We start from the raw sequence: 20,095 nt of genomic DNA on the forward strand, positions 1-20,095 counted from the left end.
AATGGCTCCCGCATCATGGCTGAGGTGGGAAGTCATAAACCAGGGGAGAGGAATAAAAAAGGAACTGGGATAGCATTCATCAGAGATACTCCTGGAGGAGAAATTAGAATCATTTTCATTGTTATTGAAATTGCCTGTGATCTCAGACAGATTAGCAGAAGATTGCAGGAAAATTCAGAGAGCTTTCAGCTGAGAAATTTTGCAGGTGCCAAATTTGTGGAGAAGGAGCTGGTGAACAAGTCCCACCTGAAGGTGGGACTGAAACCTGCCCACTTCTCTTTTGAGCTGCTCACTTGGCTTTCACTATAAGCAGTGCATAAATAACCATCTAATTTGTGTTAAAATTTTGGTAAATGTCTCTTTTGTATGTGCCAATACAAAACCCCTCAAAGTGCAAAAAGTTTCTCTCATTTTTGTCACTTAATAAAATAAAAATCATCCAGCCAGCTAGTGGAGACACAATATCAATTATGCAGTAGGAACTGTAACCACCTGGATTTTCCATAGGTGGAAAGTTGCTCAAATCAACGATATGTTGAGTAATTATAGACAAAAACACTCACTGAAAACACCATCAGGTTGCAAATGACTTTGCAACAGGAAAAACTATTAAGTCATTCGATAATTTATTTGCAGTGAAAAAATTGGAGCTGCATCCTACTTATATGGAGCCCTAGCAATACAAATCAACTTTGCCATCCAAAAATTGAAAAATGCTTGCACCACACTGCAGACTGGCTAAACCAAGCACCTGGCTTCCAAGAAGCAGCAGAAGCAGATGCTGAGATCCTGTTTTTAGGGGAGCCCTCAACACACACACAAGCATTGCTAACACAAGAATCTTTCCAGTGTGCTGGTGAGCAGGCTTGGATTCTGGAGATGGAAAAGCACAAGCATGCTCTAATCCCTCCAGGTTGTGTATTCCTCTCCTCCCCTCATTCCCAGGCCATGCCTGTCCATAATCAGAAACAACATTATCCTTGTCATTCTTCTGTAAACATTCCCGGGGAGCCCTAGAGATCAATACAGGCAGATGAGGGGCACAGAAGATGCACCTCATCCTGGGTATGCTGGGCCCACATCAGATGAGTCAGGCTTGTGATGGCTTTAGGAGCTTTGTACTCATAGATTTGCTCTGTGCCACACAATTTGATGAGTTTAAAAGGCTCCTGGAACCTTGTCTGGATCTGAAGAGTGACTCCTCCATTAGCTGATGAGAGAGACAACCTTGAGCTGAGTCCTGGCCCCTCTTCCACCAGAGCTGTGCATCTGCAGTCTCATGGTTGCTTTTCTCTCCCGAGAGCAGTAGCAAAGCTTTCTGTAAAAACATGACTTTGCACTTCTTCCGTGAGAATGCTCTCTTTGCTTTGATATATGTCTCCTTTTATTCCTTACAATAGTTGCACCTCACCTGCCCTGGGGCTCTGTCACTTTGGTGATAATTTTTATGACTCGATTACAATAGTTTTTTAGTTCAGACATGCCCAGTGCCAGGGAAGGGGACTCCTTCTGAAAGGTTACGGATATGACAGATGGCTCCAACGCGTGAAGTGCAGCCCTGCTCGGACACAGAGAAAATGTCTGTGTGTGCTGCACCTTTGTTAAGCTCCTTTTAATGTCAGCAAGGAAAGGGAGCCCAGCTGGCAGATTTCTGCTCTCCATTCCCTCCTGGCTGGCTTTTGCAATGAAGGAGCCATACCTAGGAGAAAGCCTCCTGGAGCAGGGAGAAAGGAATGGAGGACCTGGTCAGTAAGGTGATCCCTTTTACATGTGTTTTCCCTATACCTGAGTCTGCTGTTTCCTCCTTTATCCACACTGAGATGGGAGAAGGTGGCGAGATCAGCTCCATGTACTGATAAAACACTAAGTTTCTATTATGGAGGAAGGTATAATACAACCAGACATCACTGGGAAGGAGATGTGGACCTTGGTCCTGTTCCTATTCCCTGTTCCAGGGAAGTTCCTATTTCTCAGGGGATGTCATCATTTGGTTATGAGCACAGGCTGGGAAGGATGTGAACTGAAAACGGGTTTGAATGGGTTATCTGTGATGAGAGAATACACTGGGCTCTGCTTACACAGGGAGCTCACTGGGCTAACCCTCAGTCAGAAAACTTTTGCTGACTGGGATGACCACAGTTAACAGACTGGGAGATTCCCTGCTTTCAGGAGCTGTTTCAAACCCTACTGCTTCTCCAAGCGTACTGATTTTACTGTAATTCCCAAAGAATTACCCCTGATATTACCACAGAACAGAGTAAGGAAGACTCACATATCCTTATTTTGCAACTAGACTGAGCATTGTCACTACATAACTTATCTAATTACAGCTTCTAAAACAGTAACTAGAATAATTGGCTGATTGAGCATTTTTTTAATGAATGCAATTCTGCACAGAGCACATTCCAGTGGCAACAAACACACACCTGCACTTCCCCTCCCTCTGGCAGGAAACAGTTTCCTAAAAAAACCTTCTCACCAATGAGCTGTGTATGTTTCTAAGGATGACATCCTTCTTCCTAAGCAGATGACCCGAGGACCTCCTGCCCACCAGCCCCAAAGAAACAGCCTGGGTGACAGAGACAAACAGTGTGGTGGAGCCAAGGGATGAGCAGATCTCCCCTTGGCCCCACTGAGCATTGTCTGCCACAACAACAAAGGCTCAGACTTGATTTTACCACTCTTGGAAGGAGCTGGTAACACCTGCATGTACTACATATTCCATTTTCTTAACAGTAAGGCTCCAGCAGCCATGGAGGGAGGGCAGGGAAGTGCCAGAGCTTCTCCACTGGCTGTGCAGAGATATCCCCTCTCCTTCAGCAGCTCCCTGGACAGCCTCCATTCTGGAAGCCAGCAGAGCTGATGGGCTATTTCCTGGAGTGAATCACTGAAAGCCCAGCCCCAACTCTGGCAGTACAAATGTTGGGCACACATTAATTCCTGTGTCATGTTTACTGGGAAAATACCAGTCCCTTGAGATTGCACGTACAGGCTGAGCTCTGCACTGGGCTGCTGCACTGGGACTAAAACCAGGGGCTTCTGCTCAGTTCCTGCTGATTCTGAATTGTGGGGATTCAGGTTTTGGGTCTCATCCATTTCAGTGGGGAGCTCTGGGGCCGTTTGTGTGTGGCACAGACAGCGCCACTGAGCTCTGAGCTTTTGGGGCCTCCCATGTATTACCGTGCTCCAAGGAAGAAAATTCCATAGAATTTTTTTGCCAAATTCTGAATAAAGCCCACCTTCTTTCACCTTTTGTAATAATATATTTGTGAATAATGTGATATATATATTACAGAATCAGTAGCTAAATTCATAGCATAATTTTAAAAATAGGTTTCACTATAGATCAACATGTGACAGGCCTATCTATTTTAGTATGTTTTCTTGGTACAAATTATGACAGAAATACAGTAAGTCAGTAATTTTAGATTCCTTTGCATAGACATTGTCACTGTATTTTTGTCAGGAGGGAGATAATAAATCATACTTTTCCATCTGACTGATGTTCTGTTTCCCCTGTCTGATTTCAATGGCTGTATGCTATCTTCAGAGCTGGCATTGTTCATGGCTCCTTTTATTAAAGCACAGGCACGTTATTGAAATTTCTTTTGTATTATGATTTTGTAGCCATATGTGAAATTGCACAACACACAAGAAGGGAAAAAAAAAAGCCCCATTTGTTTGAGTCATAGTGGGAAAAAAAAGCCTGCTGCACACATCTTGGAGAGAAAAATGCCAATATTAAAATGGGGAACCCATGCTGGCCCTGTCCACCCAGGGCTGCCACACTCTTGTTTCTCACCTAAGAGCACCACCCCACCAGTAACAATGCAACATCCCAAGTGCTCCATTCATATTTGATAAGCTTGCACTCCTAGGCTGGGTACCTGGAGGTCTGAGCCAGGCTGTTGTTTACTCCACTTAATTTCTATTTCTGTTCAGAAATTTCTATTTCTGGCACAGTTCTGGGGGGTGGGGAATCCCTTTTTGGTTTCACTGCCTCCTTTTCTCCAGCATCACGATGGACACACTGTGTTTCAAGGGCTGATAGCTGCTGGGATAGCAGCTGCATACCAGCCTGCATGTGCCTTTTGATGAGAGGCCTTGCTTTGCTCAGTTAAATTCAGGTAATTGCATTAATAAAACATTTTAAAGAGCATTAACAAAGGAGAATTCACTATTCTGAAGTAAAGGTTTCCATAATGAGCTGAGAATCAGTGTATGATAATGCTATGCTTACACAGTCCCTCATATATTTTGGGTTCTGATTACACCCTGAAGAACCCTGCTAGAGCTGTGTCCCTACTGTGCAAAGCACTGTTCAAGACATAAAGTCAGCAAGATACAAAAACCTTCACTGAAGGATTACAGGTGATTTGTGGACAAAACAAAGCAATGAACTTAAGATATAGTGGCAGGGAACAGGGAAAAGAAAAATAAAGTAGAACTTTAGCAATGAAATCCTGGCTCTTTTCAAGTCAGCAAAAACTTTGCCCTGGAAGGAAAAATTTCACCTTTCCTGCGTTTTTTGTTGTCGTTTTGTTGTTTTGTTTGTTTGTGTTTTTTTTCTGTGTGGAGGAAAAGGGCAAGGGCAAGAGTTTGTTTTCCCACCTCTCCACACTTGTGCTGATGCAAGGGACAAATACTTGGGCTTCACCTAGGGACTTTTTCAGTGAGAATACATCTGGGAGGAGCGAAGGTGGAAGGGGAGAGGACAAGGAAGTGGAGAAGTCACTGGGAAGGGCAGGCAAATCAAGGCAGCAGCAGAGGATAGGCACTGGCAGAGCCAATGGCCAGAAGAAATTGCAGCTCTGTTCTTGGCAGAAAGGAAGACAGACACTGAAGAGCACCCAAAAAATATCCAAAGTATTTTCCAAGCTCAAGTTCACAATTGCAGGTTGAAGCTGCCCTTCTCACTTGAACATCATCAGGAAGGCCAAAATCTCTGGTGTTCTCACGCAAAGGATAACTCACCCAACATTCTGCCAGGCTAACACAGATATTTTAATGTCTGTGCTTGGGAAATTCCTGCCACTGCCTTGGAGGAGGATGGCACCGTGCCCACCCTCCTGCAGGGACAGGGAGCAGTCCCTGCCTGTCAGTCTAAAACAGAGACAATATTTCAAGATGTCAGCTTGACAATCTCTTGTGAACTGACCATTTATCTCCCAGCAATGGCATTTTGCTACATATCCAGAGGTCTTCAGGAGGTTATCCTTAATGTGCCTCTGCTGGGTGATGAGAGACCTAGGAAGTTCAGAGCTGATAATGGACTTTCCAAACTAACAACCCAATCTTCTTCCAGTGACTCCTCACTGTGGCTACAAATACACTGTAACCACGCCATAATTCCATTTCTCAAAGGTGTGTGCTTTTCTGCCAGTAAGCCATACAAGAGAGCAAAAACTAATCAGCACTTAGGGACACTGTTGCCTCAGTGACATTTGCAGGAGCTCTCCATCAGCTGCCAATGAACATCCGTCACGCTGGCGGAACACTGTCTGCTTAACTTTACATCAGCTGCTGGCTGGGGACGTTCATTTCAAACACAGCCCTGTGTACTTACAATAACCAAGCCCACTCTGCATTTGCTTGTTTGCTGTCTCTGAGAAGAAAGTGGGGGTTTAACAGCCTCCCTGAGAGATCTCTGTTCCTACAGGCCAGCGCAGAGCACTCAGGACTCAGACCTGAACCTCCAGGACTGAAATCAAAGCAAGGAGGATGTGTGATGTGAGAGAAAAAGCAGCTGCCAAGTGACCCCGAGAGTCCCTGCCAGATCCCTCTGGAGAAAACAGCCTGGGATTTCCAGCTTCCTTCACACCTTTCCAGCAGCCACCACAGCCGCCTTCACCCCTGCTCTGAGAGCAGCCAGTGGGGACCAGAGATGCCACATTCCAGTCCAACAAAGAGAACAGCAGAAAACAAGATGGGAAAGAGAGAGACGGATCCCAGTAAAACCCACCAGAGCTGCCCTCTCTCCTGCTCCACAGGTATCAGAATCCTGACCACCAGCCATCAAGCTGTATTTTAATCTGCACATTTGAACCAGATCATGGTTAGCATTAGAGTGTTTTGCTGGCCTTTTCTGCAGGGGTTTCCAGGTGGAACCCCAACCTCAGCCAAAACTGGGGGTAAATCCCACTGAAACAAGGGAATGAGGCAGGCTCTATATGGGCCCCAAACCCACCAACATCTCCCAGGACCCAGAAGAGATGAAGATGCTATGAAGGTGCTGCCTGGGGTTACTAAGCCATCTGTCAAAGACACAAGATTTTACAAAAGGATACAAGAAAAACTCTCAATGGGTTTGGATTTATAATTAAACTTTAGTTCAGCATTTCAGTTGTACATGTTAATGATTGAGGGGCACAAGCATAAATATTTGGACAGCTGTCTAAGCTACATGGCTTGTTGGTATGTTTGTATTTTGTGCTTATGACTGTTATGACTCAAAAAATCAGATGTACAAGTTCTGTTCACTAGAAGAAAGCTAAATATTCAAGAAATGGGCCTTTGTAACTACTCCTCTACCCTGACAGCATTGCAGTTACTGCCAGTGGTAAGAAAAAAGACTGAATCACATTTGGATTTCTCACTCCAAACCTGAGGGGAAAAAAAAATCTAGAAACAATATAGGAAAATTCAGCCAACTGCAAACCTCTCAGAGATATTGATAACCTAGAAAAAAAATTCTGAGAGAAAAAAAATTAATCCAAATTTGTGAAAGATCAGGCAGCTGAAATTTCTACAAGATGAGTCAGTCCTGGCACACACACACAGACACACACTTGCAGAAGATTTTTAAATAGAGGCTAATTTCAGCTGAAACTCAGCAGTGACAAGCACTTCTATAGATGACGATTTGGAATCTACATACCAGCAAAAGTAAATCAAGTGGGTGAAAGGGTTCTGAGACCACATAAAACAGTGCCTCTGTTTGCACTGAAAGCAGCCTGCGTTGGAGTCAGAACAGCCTCTCGTCTTTGATTTCAGTGTGTGTGCAATGGATGTGAGAAAGTTTGCAGACATTATAAATTCAACAGGATGAGGGAAGAGCAGAGCTCAGAGCCTGTAAAACCTATGAACTGCTCAAGATTTCATCTGCAGAGATAGCAGGTACAATCTTTATTCTGTTGAAATAAACAACAAAATGCTTGGATGCCTCATAAAGTCAAGACCTCAGCGCAGCAGCTTCCTGAATCTCGAAGTTCTGTCTTTTCTATAGAATTTATAGAGTCATAGTTCACAGGTGCTTCTTTTTTCCCCACAAAACAGTGATCTTCCATTGTCTGACTCTCCTACAGTACTTTGAGGAAAAAAGCAATCCGCTGTTTATTCTAGGTAAACACAGAGATTTCCAAAACATTGGTTTCTGCCCTATCCCACAACATATTGAGCTTTCAGCAAAACACAGGTCCAGGTCAAAAGTTTGACTGTCAGCTAAATTAAGTGTGAAGGTTCTCACATTAGTTCTGGACAGAAGGTTACTGTGTGTCAGAGTGGCGTGACACTGTCTACTTTGTGCTTCTCAGAGGGGGCTGGAACTTTGCTTTCCACACAACACCCCAAGTATTTGAATACAGCAAGCAATGAACCAGATGACTCCTAACTCTCTCCAACAGCTTTTCTCTCCTGTATTCTGTTTTCCTAGAGTTTAAGCTTTTATCAGGATGAAATTATTTCTATCAGGAAAAGAGATCACTACTTCACACACAAGAGATACTTTAATGACAAGATCTATCTCTCCCACTGAAATCTCTTCAGAGTCCTTACAAATTTCTGCTTCCTAAAAGAGACCTTATACCTCTCACATGAAAACCTGATCACCTAGGTGGGATATCTCACCACCTGAAAACACAGCAGTCAAAATGGGACCACTGAAATGTGATCATGGGATGAACTTGGGCCAGGCCTTCCCAGGGCAAGAAGAAAGCGTTATCTGAGCAGGTCACACGATCAGCATCTTCACATCCCTCAGGGAAGCAGAGCAGGTTGATCAGGGTGGCCCTCAAGGAGATGCTCCTCATACATTTGCTTTATCTTGTGCTTGTGACATTAAACTCTCTTGCCCAGACTCAGTGCCTGCAGTTCCAGATGGACAGAGAAAGATAAACATACACCACACAAGACAGAAGAAAGGAACCACTGATTGCTACCTTCCCTGAAAATGACCATTTCTGTGAAAAAGGGAACTGCCATCTGTGAGAACTGGTGAAGTACTCAGACCTATATGAAATTATTTTCCTTGCAGGAAAGACAATTAACTGGCCAAGTGTATAATAAGATCTGGCACTCAGCCATGAAGAGTTACAGGCTGTTGTTAATTATGGAGGTTCAACTCTTAAAGCCATGTGACCTGGAAGAACAAACGTGTGTACCTACAGCTTTTACAGCCCCTGTTCTTCACTGTGAAATGCTCTTAGCCATAGCAGAATTGAAAGCTCGTGATCAACTCTTTAGAATGAGAATTGTAGGTTGGGTAGTGGTTTTGGAAAACACTGACTTGTTTTTAGGATATATTTCAGGATTTCTTTATGACATTCCTTACAACAACTCAACCATTACAATGAAACCCCACTCTTCTCATTGCTTGAGATGCTCATCTGCCTAGGATTTCATCTTCTCCATTCTAGACAGCCTTATCACAGTTAAAACAAAAAAATTAGAGTGTACCATCTACTTATTTGCATGCTCATACTGTTATGAGTAACAACTCTCAGCACCATGCCATCAATTTTTTTGCTATCCAAATTGCAAAAGGGATGCTTAAAAAGCACTCAGTACTGGTTTACACACCCTTGGTAGTCCAGCAAGATCCATGCTATGAGCAAAGGAGGCAGATGCAGAGGACAATTCCCACAGGGAGCTTTTGACTGACCACTGTCCCTCAGGGGTGCACATAAGGGGGAGGTGACATGAGTGAGACCTGCATCACAGCTAAAAATGACTTCAACTTCAGCATTCATCTGTGGCAGTAAGCAAATACTGAGTGCCTTTGAGAGCTCCCAACAAAAATACAATTCCTAAAGCATACTAATATGAAACACTGAAGAAAGGGTTCCGTACCTTAAATTCCTCCAAGATTTTGTAATTTTTCCCATGATATTCACAAAAGTTTTTCACTTCTTTGCATTCTGGACAGCATCCATTGTGTTCCACTTTTGTGCACTTTGGGTGGATTTTAGGGCATTCTGGTTGATCACAAACAGGTCCATCCTCAGTACAGACACAGGGACAGTTGGAATGTCCTGGGAAAAAACGTTCTCCCAGTTTGTACACAAAGCCACTGTCATCCACACAGCCCTTCCCCCGGTAATCATCAAAGATCAGATTGTCATTACTGGAGGTCTGGTCCCCTTCATCAGCGGGGTAGTCTTCATGATTGATGGCAGCTGGAGTGACCAAACCAGGCAGCACAAACAGAAGTATCCAGGCTTCATGGATATGAAGAGCCATCCCCCTCCTCAGCTTCTCCATGGGACCTCAAAGCCAGACACAAACAGCTGCTTCCATAGGGAGACCAGTGTTGTGGTCTGAAAACAAACAGTTTCAAGTGAGAAAAAACTCAAAATTCAAGGAATATTGACTTATAAAACTCATTGTTTCAACCAGTACTGAAGAATAAAGCAAAGTTTTTTACTATCACTGTTTCATTTGAATTAAACCTTTTCTTAGTTATTGGCAAAGAGAACAAAGCATGTGAAATAACTAAAATTAGACACACATGCCTGGAAGCATATGACCATAAAGCACCTCTGAAGGAATGGTGGTTCACAGAATCATCTAATTTTTACTTTCCTCATTTTTGCAGTTGAGTTTTTGGATGCACCAGAAATTAAACCAGCTGCCTGAAATCGCATGGTGGGCAGCTCGGAGGGTTTTGAAGCCAAGTTTAAGAATGGTCTAAACCTCCTGCGGGGGCCACTGTCCCTTGGTGCTACGTTTGGAGCACAGCCCACTTCATTAAACCCGGGTGGGAAAGCTGAGCTGAAAAGGGAGTCAAACATAATCTGTGGTCAGATCTGTGTCTGATCTGAAAGATGGTGCTGGGTTAAACTTGGGCTGTGAGAGGTGGAATATTACAGAATGTTATTTACAGCATTTCTGAAGAGGGACTTTCTGGGCTACCAACACAGCCCAGTCTGCAGTCTGTACGTTTAACCCTGCCAGAGGCAAAGATGCAATTCACCTTCTCCATTATTCAGCATTTCAGTAATTCCCAGCAAAAACCGCGGAGTGCAGGGCGTTAAATGCCTGCATAATGCATGGAGCCGCTGAAACGTGTCGGCCTCATTAAGCTGGAGCCTTTCTAAAACTTCGGGCGCGATGCAGCACGGCCCGACCTGCGGTGAGCTGCGCCGAAGTGGTGGAGTGAGCACGGAGCCCGGCAGGGAGAGGGGCTTTGAGTGACCCCCGGGAGAGTCGGCGCCAGGAGAAGGTTCCATGCCGGTGTCTTGGGAACACTTCTGGCTGCCCACAGTGCCACATCACTGCCACCAACCTGTCCACACACCGGCCCGCAGCCAGTGCAACCCTGGCAGCAAACTGGTTTCTGATCCCTCTTAAAAGAGCTGGGCAAAGTATTACAGGAAACTTTTAACTGAGATGAAACATCAGCATTACATGGACTGCAGAACTACGGAGGCAGATGCTGGCACAAACCAAAACAAGAAGGACTGTTGGGGTGTGTGTGTCATCATCCCTTCTTTTCCTCCATTCCCAGAGCATGCACACACAGGCACACGGAGTCTACACAAACATGCATAAACCTACACACACGGGCAAACGCGTACTCCCCCCATCCCTCGGGGTGACACTTTTATATACCGGCATTTTTGGCGGACTGCAGATGTTCAGCAATTAATTCTCCCTTAATTGATGCAAAAAAGGAGCAGCAGGAGGAGAAAGCTTTAATCCCAGAGAAGCAGCTAAAGGATCCTGTTGACCAAGCAGTTTTTCCGAAGCCACAACAGAGGGAGACACCGGATATTACACAAGATTTATCAAATTCGAAAAGATACCTTCTTAATTGAAGTACTAGCTGTGTTTCCATCGCAAGGACTATGCACCCTCTTGTTACTCCTATCAGCAATATCTACTGTAACATGCTGTTTGGAAATCCAGTGATTCATGCAGATTCAACTGCTTTACACATCTACAGAGCAGAGAATCTCCCCACCTAACGCTACAGGTAGGTTGCAACACTGCAGATTTGTGGGCATTTAGGGGAAAAAAAAAAAAAAGAGCAGCAAACAGAGTCATTCATATCTGAGGAATTGTGAAATGCTTGTGAGAATCTGCTGGAGTTTTATGAGGAAGCTCTCAAAACAGATGCGTGTGTATACATATATATGTATATAAAAGTTCTCCCCAGATATTTTGCTACAGCAGCTGAGATGTCCCACAGCAACTCACAGGCACTCGGCTCGATCCTGGAAATCAGACAGACTGCAGACGTCTTGCACGGACACATTTCAACAAGTAAACAAATGCTGCTTGGCTCAGAATTAGTTTACAGCTTGAACTTTCTCATAATTTCTCACCCTGAGAGAGGCCAGGATCGTAGGTAAATCTCTGAAACGTTTCCATCCGCCTTCCCTCACCCCAAGTAAATAATTCACACCTACCTGATCAGGCTGGATGTGAAAGCTGAGAGGGGTCACAGGCCAACATGGACTGAAAGGTTAGAAACAGATTAGTGAAAGCAGTTCATCCTAATCACGTTTTCGGCGTTGATTCACGGACAATCCCTTTTCCTCCACCTCCCATCGCAAAACGGGAGCGCGGCAGCCCAGCAACCACAACATGAGAACTGAGCTTTAACCCGGCGCCGACGATTCAGAGGGAGCAGGATTCAGGCGGTCCGGAGGCTGCGATGCCGCGGAGAAACCCCGGTGCCAGCAGCACAGTCATCGCGGCGAACTTGGGCTGCATCTCCTCAGGTCTCGGGGCGGGCGGGGGAGAGAAAACAACCCATCCCTGTCCCCTCCCTGTGCCCGGCGGATCTCCTGCGGCTCCAGCTTCGCCTCGGCGGGGGAAGGGGGGGAGCGATCGCGGGTTAGGCGGGAGGCAGGCGGGGGAGGGCGGGCGCAGGAGCCCCGCGCCCGGCGGGCGGGCAGCCCCCGCGCCCCTCCGGGGACTCCCCGGCCCGGGCGCCGGCCATGCCCGCGCCGCGCAGCTCCGCGCTCCCTGCCTGCCCTTATTAGGATTGATTTTGGTTTTAGGGGGTGGTGGTTAAAAAAAAAAAAAAAAAAAGAAAAAGAAAAAAAAGAAAAAAAAATAAAAGAAGAAGAAGAAGAAGAGAGAAGAGCCTGAAGTAGGCTTGCTTGGATCAGGAAAAAATATGCTTTTTAGATACAACACAGGGGGGGGGGGTAAAACCCAAAAAATAATACAGGGGCGGGGCTCCCCCGCCCCGGCCGCTGCTCCGCCTGCCGCCGGCTGGGACGACGGCTCTGCTCAGACCTGCCGGTCCCCCTCAGATCCACCGGCTCCGGTCAGATCCACCGGCTAGAGCTCCAGTCAGGCCGGTTCCCCTCAGATGCACCGGCTGGAGCTCCCTTCAGCCCGGTTCCCCTCAGATCCACAGTCTGCAGCTCCATTCAGCCCGGTTCCCCTTAGACGCACCGGCTGGAGCTCTCCTCAGCCCGGTTGCCCTCAGCCCAGCCCCTCGGCCCCGCTGCCCCCTCAGATGCACCGGCTGGGGCTCCCCTCAGCCCGGCTGCCCTCGGATCCTCGGGCTGGGGGTTCTCTCAGCCCCTCCTCGCTATCCAGCTCCGGCTCATCGCCGCTGCCCCGGCGGTGTCCGGGAAAACCTCCCATGGCCGCATTGTGGAAACTTCGCCTCATCTTCCCACAGGCGGCTGCGCCGGGGAAGGGGCGCCCCGGCTCCTGTGGCTCGTGCTGCGCTACATTAAAAATCAATCTCCTTGCAATTCGGCTGCGCCGGCATTAGGCGTCATTGTAAAGCTGTTTCTCCAGAAACCACCAAAAGAGAGATTCTTGGTGTTGGAGAAAACAACGGTGACAGCAGGAAGAGGGAGAAATAGAGGGGTTTATTTGGATAAAATGCTAAATAATGCTCCGTTTGGGCGAACATTCCCCAATAGCGCAAACACGAGCTGTGAAGCTATAAACCCGCAGTGCTGTTGTCAGACCGCTCTTGTGGAAGGCGATGAGGGCCACGTGTGTCACGGTGCCCAGGTCCAGAGGCAAACCCTGCCATCGGCACCCGCGGACAGCAGGGAATCCTGGCTGTGGAAGCGCACGCAGCGCACCTCGACCCCGGGGCCGCGCAGGACGGAGAGCTGGCCCACGGCCAGGGACAGCACCTTCACGGAGCCCTCGCTGCTGGCCACAGCCACCAGGTCACCTGAAACACACGGCAAAGGCATCATCGGCGTTGGCAAAGGATACACAAGAGAGCGGCGCGGGAAGTTTTGAGATGTTGGCTTTAAAGAGACTCGCGTGTACTCCTGTTTTCTGAGATAAATTAACAGAAAGTTGGACGGATCAATAACAATGAGATTGGATTTTGGAGTGATCAGGCCAGTCTGGAGACCTCATGTTCTCCTCACAAGGAGCCTGGCTACTTTGACAGAATCACAGAATCTGCTGTGTTGGAAGGGACCCACAAGGATCATGGAGTCCAACTCCTGGCCCTGCACAGGACACCACAAGGGTCACAACATGTGCCCAAGAGTGTTGTCCAAACCTTTCTTGAACTCTGTCAGGTTTGGTGCTGTGACCATCCCTGGCACTGTTCCAGTGCCCAACCACCCTCTGGGGGAAGAACCTTTCCCTAATATCCAACCTAAAGCTCCTCTGACACAGCTTCAGGCCATTGCCACAGGTCCTGTCACTGGTCCCCACAGAGCAGAGATCAGTGTCTGCCCCTCCACTTCTCGTCACAAGGAAGTTACAAACCCCGGTGAGTCCCCCCTCAGTCTCCTCCAGCTGAACAGACCAAGTGCCCTAAGTCGCTCCTCACACACCACTCAAGGCCCTTCAACACCTTTGTTGCCCTTTGGATGCTCTCTGATAGCTTAATAATTTTTTTTATGTTACAGTGACCAAAACTGAACACAATACTCAAGGTGGGGCTTCCCCAGTGCAGACCAGAGCAGGACAATCATATCCATTATATTTGAATACAATTATTCAGGGACAGATCCTGAAACACAGACTGAGCACCAGAGCAGTAGATTCTTTCCTAATGCCTGGAGATATCAACATCAGACCATGCTTTTGACACTGCTTTTCTTGTACCACTCTAAGACATGAGGATGAGTTTTCAGCTGAATTTCCAGAAGGTCAGGCATCTAACTGTACTGAGTGCTTGCTCCCTTATATCCTTATGGAAAAAATTATATTTAAATCCTTAGTATAGAACAGGGTTTAACAGTAGAAAAAATAAACTAAGACCTAAAAAAGCTTCTAAGGAGTTCTCAGTTTCCATGTGCTTTTTTGCAAATCAAATGGACTCAGTTTTCAACACTTTTAAGGAAGCAGAACGTGTTTATTATCTTCCTGCTCAAATAAAAGCACAGGTAATAGCTGGTAAGTGATATGTTTGAAGTGCCTCTTACTTACCCAGCCTCCAGATAAATATTCTATTCTCCTTTAGAAATTAACTATAATAATCATGAGTTTCACGTACGAAAAAAAAAAAAAGTCAATACATTAATTTCAAATCTGATGTGGCCCTAAGAACAATGGGATCACTGTAGTGTCAATTGTGATCTTGGTCAAACACCTTTTTCTATTTAGAGCAAGTTCAATACACCCTCCGAGTGATTACAGCTCTTCTTATGTATTGAGGTTTTCTCTCTGAAAGCAAAGACATCACCAGCAGAAGAATAATTGAAATTGACACTAACCAAGTCCATCTGGCACCAAGGTCATAATTTTTGGGAAGATTATGAAAAACAGGAGATATTTTTCTATTTTTAGTAACTCAGGTTATTCACCAAATAGCCAATGGGAACATAGTGTCCAACAGATGTGAGCATGGAGGAATTCATCCCAGTTAACGCTTTGGAGCCCTGGGTGTGCCTTTGGGATGTACAGTTTATCCAGGGAATGTATCATTCCTCTGTTCAAACTAGGTCATAACAATGATGCTGTCTGTTCTGCTCATGAAGATCTGATGGCTTCATTTTGCCATTTATCAAAAGAAACACGTAGCCTCAAACAGCTTACAAATGCACTGAGAATATTTAACCACAACTTATGCTTAGTGTGGTCATGGATATTTGTGCAAGAATGGGAACTAGCAAGTAGAGCTAACCATGATAAATATGCCCTATTTGCAAACCTTTACAACTACCCGGCTTCTTCATCTAGAACAAAGCCTGACACAGCAAAGATCTGTAGGATGGATTAGAGTGTCCAAAGCAGCAGATGTGAATATTTATTATAAACTCTCCTCCAGCAAGTCTTTGCTGACAGAAGCATTGCATATGGATTGCACTTGCAGCGAGACTCTCCAGGCTGGATGACTTCTCCAGGAGCCAAACAAATGCCATTTTGCCTGCAGCTCTGACACCACAACAGCTGGGCAGGGGGGTAATGTCACTTCCAGCTTCTCAAAACCACTAATGAACCCACTTGTTACAGAGAGGGACAGGCAGGAGAAAAAGTCTGGATAGCTGCAGTCCACTTCCAGAAAGCAAGGGCAGGACAGAATGACAACTGAGAAAAAGCTTCAGCTCATCCACTCCCTGGGTTGAGCAGGTCAGGGGCAGGCCCCAACCCTGCATTTTTCTGCATGCTTTGCTAGGTAAGTCACATGCCTGAAGCAAAACCATAGCAGTCATCCTGTCAGACCATGCCAGTATTCTGACAGTCCTGGGAAACGACAAAGCCAAGAGGAAAGTAGAGAGGGTCAGTAAAACCAGCCAGCTAGGAGGTGCAGTAGCACCCCACACTGCCTCCATCACTAGCGCTCACTGGGGAAAGGATGGAGGTGCATTTGGCAGGCCTGGTGAAGAATGATTCATTTCAGGAGTTTCCCCCTGGGTTAGGATGTGTTACCATCACTGACCATGACACAGCCACCTCCTGGCTCAGTAGCAGCAGGATGCACAGGCAGATGCATGCGAGGGGGAATGCACAAAATGACAACATCTCATTTCCCTCACCCTTAATGTCAACACTGATCTACGGGCTCATAACAATTTGCTCATTATAATGTAAATTTACTCTCTCCTTCCTTCCGAAAGGAGATGTTTCATTTTGGGAAGAGGGAACAAATTGTGTTTTATTGCTCTTTCAAAATTTTTTCCAATTAGGAAAGCAAACAAAAACTACTACATAATTGTGATGTAAGGCTGTATTTTAATGAAGAATACTTACTTGTCACCAACAAAGGCACTTTGATATAACACTGGAGGAAGATAAAAGCCTGAACAGGAGTTGTTCTTCATACCTTTGACCCAGCTGTCAGGTGGGGCTGGTCTATGCAAACTCACTGAACTGAGCAGTTAGGCTGATTTGCATTGAAATGAGTAGATTCTGCTTAGAAGATGCAAAGTCTCCAAGACTCTGACCTCTAGATCTCCAGCTCACAAGGCTTCCAGAACCTGCTCTGGATCTGTGGGTGAACTTGGCAACATGGGGAGATAAAGTGAAGCTTTGCTCTGGCTGGCCCCATGCCAATCCTGAGCTCAGCATTCTTCCTCAACCTGGCAGACAAGGAGTGATGACAAAGGACATTGCCACCACAAGGAGACCCTACAGTAGCAGCCTTTGTACTAGTCACAGCTGATTTGCTGTTGCCCATTGCTAACACAAGTACTAATTTTTCAGATGTACCCCTATTATGTCCTTAGGATAACATAAGCTCTGACCATCTGGACACTTGCTTCAGGAGGGATGCAATAAGTTGGAAAAGGTAAAGAAAGGTAGCAAAGCCAATTAAAGGTACAAACAACTTCTGTGCAAGGAATCCTTGAGGGGATGACAGTTTAGCCAAGCAAAAACTCAGTGCATTAAATTGTACTTGGCTGATGGTGCTTACTCCACGTGTAAACCTCAGGCTTCAGTCCTTCCTTGGGGATCCACAGAGAAACATGGAGCCAAGCCAGACCCAGATCACCCCCCAGGGGATGGTGAAACACAGGCTTTCCATGAAAAATGTCTTTATCCCACCTCAGCTGGGAGCTGCAGGGCAGCCAGAATCTGGAATCTGTGGACAGTCACCTTTCTGCTTGGACCAGACTGAATTTGCTCTGGGGAATCACTGCAATTTCAGCACTGGAGTTAAGTACTGCTGTAGGTTTCCAGTCCCAGTGTCCTACAGAGAAAAGCTCTGTTCTTGTCTCTGGACTGGCAATGCTCTTTGTTTTAGGCATTGATTAATTACAATGCAGTGCTGTTGTTTGGGTTGGAAATACATTTGTACTTAAAACAATAAAAATAATCCATGCCCTTCTAGAAGAACTATTCCTGCTACTAAAACTGTATATTTACATTGTTTTGAGATAAGAGCTGAACCCTAAAATAATTTAGTGCCTCAGAGATGATAATGTTTTAGTAATTTTTTTTTTTTTTTTTTTTACTTTTAGCATACATACCCCACTCTGGAAAAGGGGGTAGTTAAAATTAATTATGTTGTATGCAAATCTGTTCTTGTACATTTTCCAAATGTACATAAAGTTATGGGTTTGATAAAGACCGTAGCCATAAAGTGCCAAAAGCAGGAATCTGGCAAAAATCCCACCAAATTTGCTGGAGTGTCCATACTGACCTAAACATGTGAGCTTAAAAGCAAAGTTACTGCATTCAGTGAGGCTCAGTTGTGTTAGATATAAGTAAGCAACCTGCTTTTTCTCATCTGCAAGGAACTTTCCATACCTATGAAAAGGAATCTTAAGAAACCAAAGCCCCCCCTGTGAATACAGTATGAAATCCATCTCCTGATTTGAACTGGTGGATAAATTTAAAATAGTGCAGGCGTGTTGAAGCAATCTAATTTGTTACTGCATTTCTTCAGAAGACAGAACTAGACAAGATTAATTTGCTGGGTTGATGGTTCCAAATTACTTGGGGTAAAAGGAACAAAACCTGTACTTGTCAAAAGACAGTTTGACAATTTATATTTCATAAGAGCCTAACAGAAATCACAGCCATGATTGCTGTCTTCCTTGTACAATGAAATTTTGAGTGAAACCTTGCCAGGACCACACTACACGCTGCTTTACATGTCCAAACAGATGCAAACTGTGACAGTTTTGGAGCAAAGCATCACCACTCATCACTGGTGTGCCTTTTCATATGCCCATTAAAGCATTTAACTTTTCTCTGGGCAAATTAATTTATTAATTCTCTAACATCCCATTATCAAATACTCTGAAAAGTTCTGTTTTAGCCTGCCAGTACTTCATGTTTCTGGAGCAGTCAAGCAGCTTCAACGCTAATAAAATAGTGTCGTAACAAAAGTCACAAACTCCACAGCTCCCCAGGCACATCAGGCTGAGACATTCTTCCTGATAACTGGCACTGTTTGCTCGCTCCCAGGAACATTTCCCATAGACTCAGCAGCTCAGGTGAAGTCTTCTGCTCAAAAATGGGGCAGAATAAGGACAGTGACAGACCAAAATGTCTCCTCTCTGCTCCAGCAGCTCCTCTTCTCAGAGACAACAGAGAAGTCATGGAGCAGGATTTGGGCAGTTGTTTCTAGTAAAAGTACAGCAGTTACTTTAGACTTCCTTGCAAATAATTCTGATGTGATAACTTCCCCAGTTTAAAAATTACTTGCACTGCCTAACTGTAAGCAAAGCATCCACCTTCAAAGACAAACCCAGCTATTTCTGGGTTTAAATGAAAAATAAAAAATCTTGCGTGGACTGAAGAAATTCTGTTTATCATAACTGCATACAGAAGCCTGAGACCATTCCTGATGGCAGAGATGAAATAACATATCAAAGAAAGAAAGCAAGAAAAGCTTTGATCGATAGGGAAATGGTTTTTATACACATCAGAACCAATTTAAAGAATTCTCTAGGATCAATTTAGATAGACAGAAATGCTTCTCAGCATTTATTACCTGTGGAGGGAATATTGATCCTATCCATTGATTTCTCCTGTGCATGTAGAGCAGCATCTGGTTCTGTTGTGTGGGTTTTTTCCCAAAGAAAGATGACCCAACGTGGAAGGTATCAAGAAACTACTTATATTTTAAGGACTTACACTAATGGTTCAACCAATGTCATTACTCAGAACTTTTAAACTCTGTTCAAGAATAGTCAGAATGTATTTTAGCTTAATTTTGACACATGATTGTTAGTCAATGGAATATATTCTAAGATAAGTGGGTTTTTTTGAACCTTACTTACCAAGGGCTTCCACTTACATTACACATTGCATCAGACATATTTTCTTTCCCACTCCCTTTTTAAAAGGAATGTCACTTCATGGTAATGTTACAAATTGCACAGCCCTAAAGGATTATATTCCCTCTGAATTTAGGTCTTTTGTCATTATTGGAGCTGCAACCATTTGCATCTTCATCAGGATCCCTCAGCCTGGAATTGGGCACCTCTCAAGTGAGGTGTGAAAGGCAAAAATACCCAGTCCTTCCCTTTACTAATCTGGCTAACAGTTAATGTGCTTGCCTACATAAAAGTAAATGGAATATTTACAAGGGCTGCAAACTATGATTGCAGTGGCTGTAGATAAAATTCTTCATTAATGTCACACTGAGCAGAATGTTATTTACCAGGCAACTGATTTCAACATATGATAGATGGTGGACTATTTTTTTTTTTGTTGTTCTATAAACAGCTTTCAACAAATATAACAACTGTTTCTTGTACACTATGTTTTGCTTGGGAATGCACTTTTTAGACATTATTTTACGTCCTCCATTCTCAAATGTGAGTAAAACCTCCTAAATATTCTTGTGAAAAAAATGATGACCCCCTTCCTCCCTTTGTCTTCACACTCTATTTAGATCTTTCAAGGGTCAGGGCATAGAAGAATAATCTTGAGCAGTTTGTAATTCACTTGCAGCAATTCACTAAATATTCTCAGTAACGAAGACCAAAAGGAAAGCTGGGAAAGAGAGAAGACGTCCAAGAATCTGCTGATACAG

General features: G+C 44.8%; 2 protein-coding genes across 3 annotated transcripts in view; both read right to left on the reverse strand.

Annotated features, from left to right (window-relative positions):
* VWC2L (von Willebrand factor C domain containing 2 like) overlaps positions 1-12,055 on the reverse strand; it is a 46,346-nt gene extending 34,291 nt beyond the window's left edge. Inside the window, exons 1-2 of one of the 2 annotated variants that reach the window (XM_041411850.1) lie at positions 11,628-12,051; positions 9,067-9,533 (exon numbers count right to left, since the gene is read on the reverse strand). In XM_041411850.1, the coding sequence (XP_041267784.1) occupies positions 9,067-9,477 (411 nt within the window). In that variant the 5' untranslated portion in view covers positions 9,478-9,533; positions 11,628-12,051. Of the gene's footprint in view, positions 1-9,066; positions 9,534-11,627 lie in introns of both variants that reach the window. The other variant, XM_041411851.1, reaches the window with a different exon arrangement.
* A 992-nt stretch (positions 12,056-13,047) lies between these two features.
* The window catches only part of SPAG16 (sperm associated antigen 16), a 357,755-nt gene continuing 350,707 nt past the window's right edge, over positions 13,048-20,095 (reverse strand). The window contains exon 17 of the mRNA XM_041411816.1: positions 13,048-13,372. Within this exon, the coding sequence (XP_041267750.1) occupies positions 13,191-13,372 (182 nt within the window). The 3' untranslated portion in view covers positions 13,048-13,190. The remainder of the gene's footprint in view (positions 13,373-20,095) is intronic.

This window comes from Onychostruthus taczanowskii, unplaced genomic scaffold, assembly GCF_017590055.1.
Source record: "Onychostruthus taczanowskii isolate IOZ18803 unplaced genomic scaffold, ASM1759005v1 scaffold37, whole genome shotgun sequence".
In the NCBI taxonomy this organism is placed as follows: Eukaryota; Metazoa; Chordata; class Aves; order Passeriformes; family Passeridae; genus Onychostruthus; species Onychostruthus taczanowskii.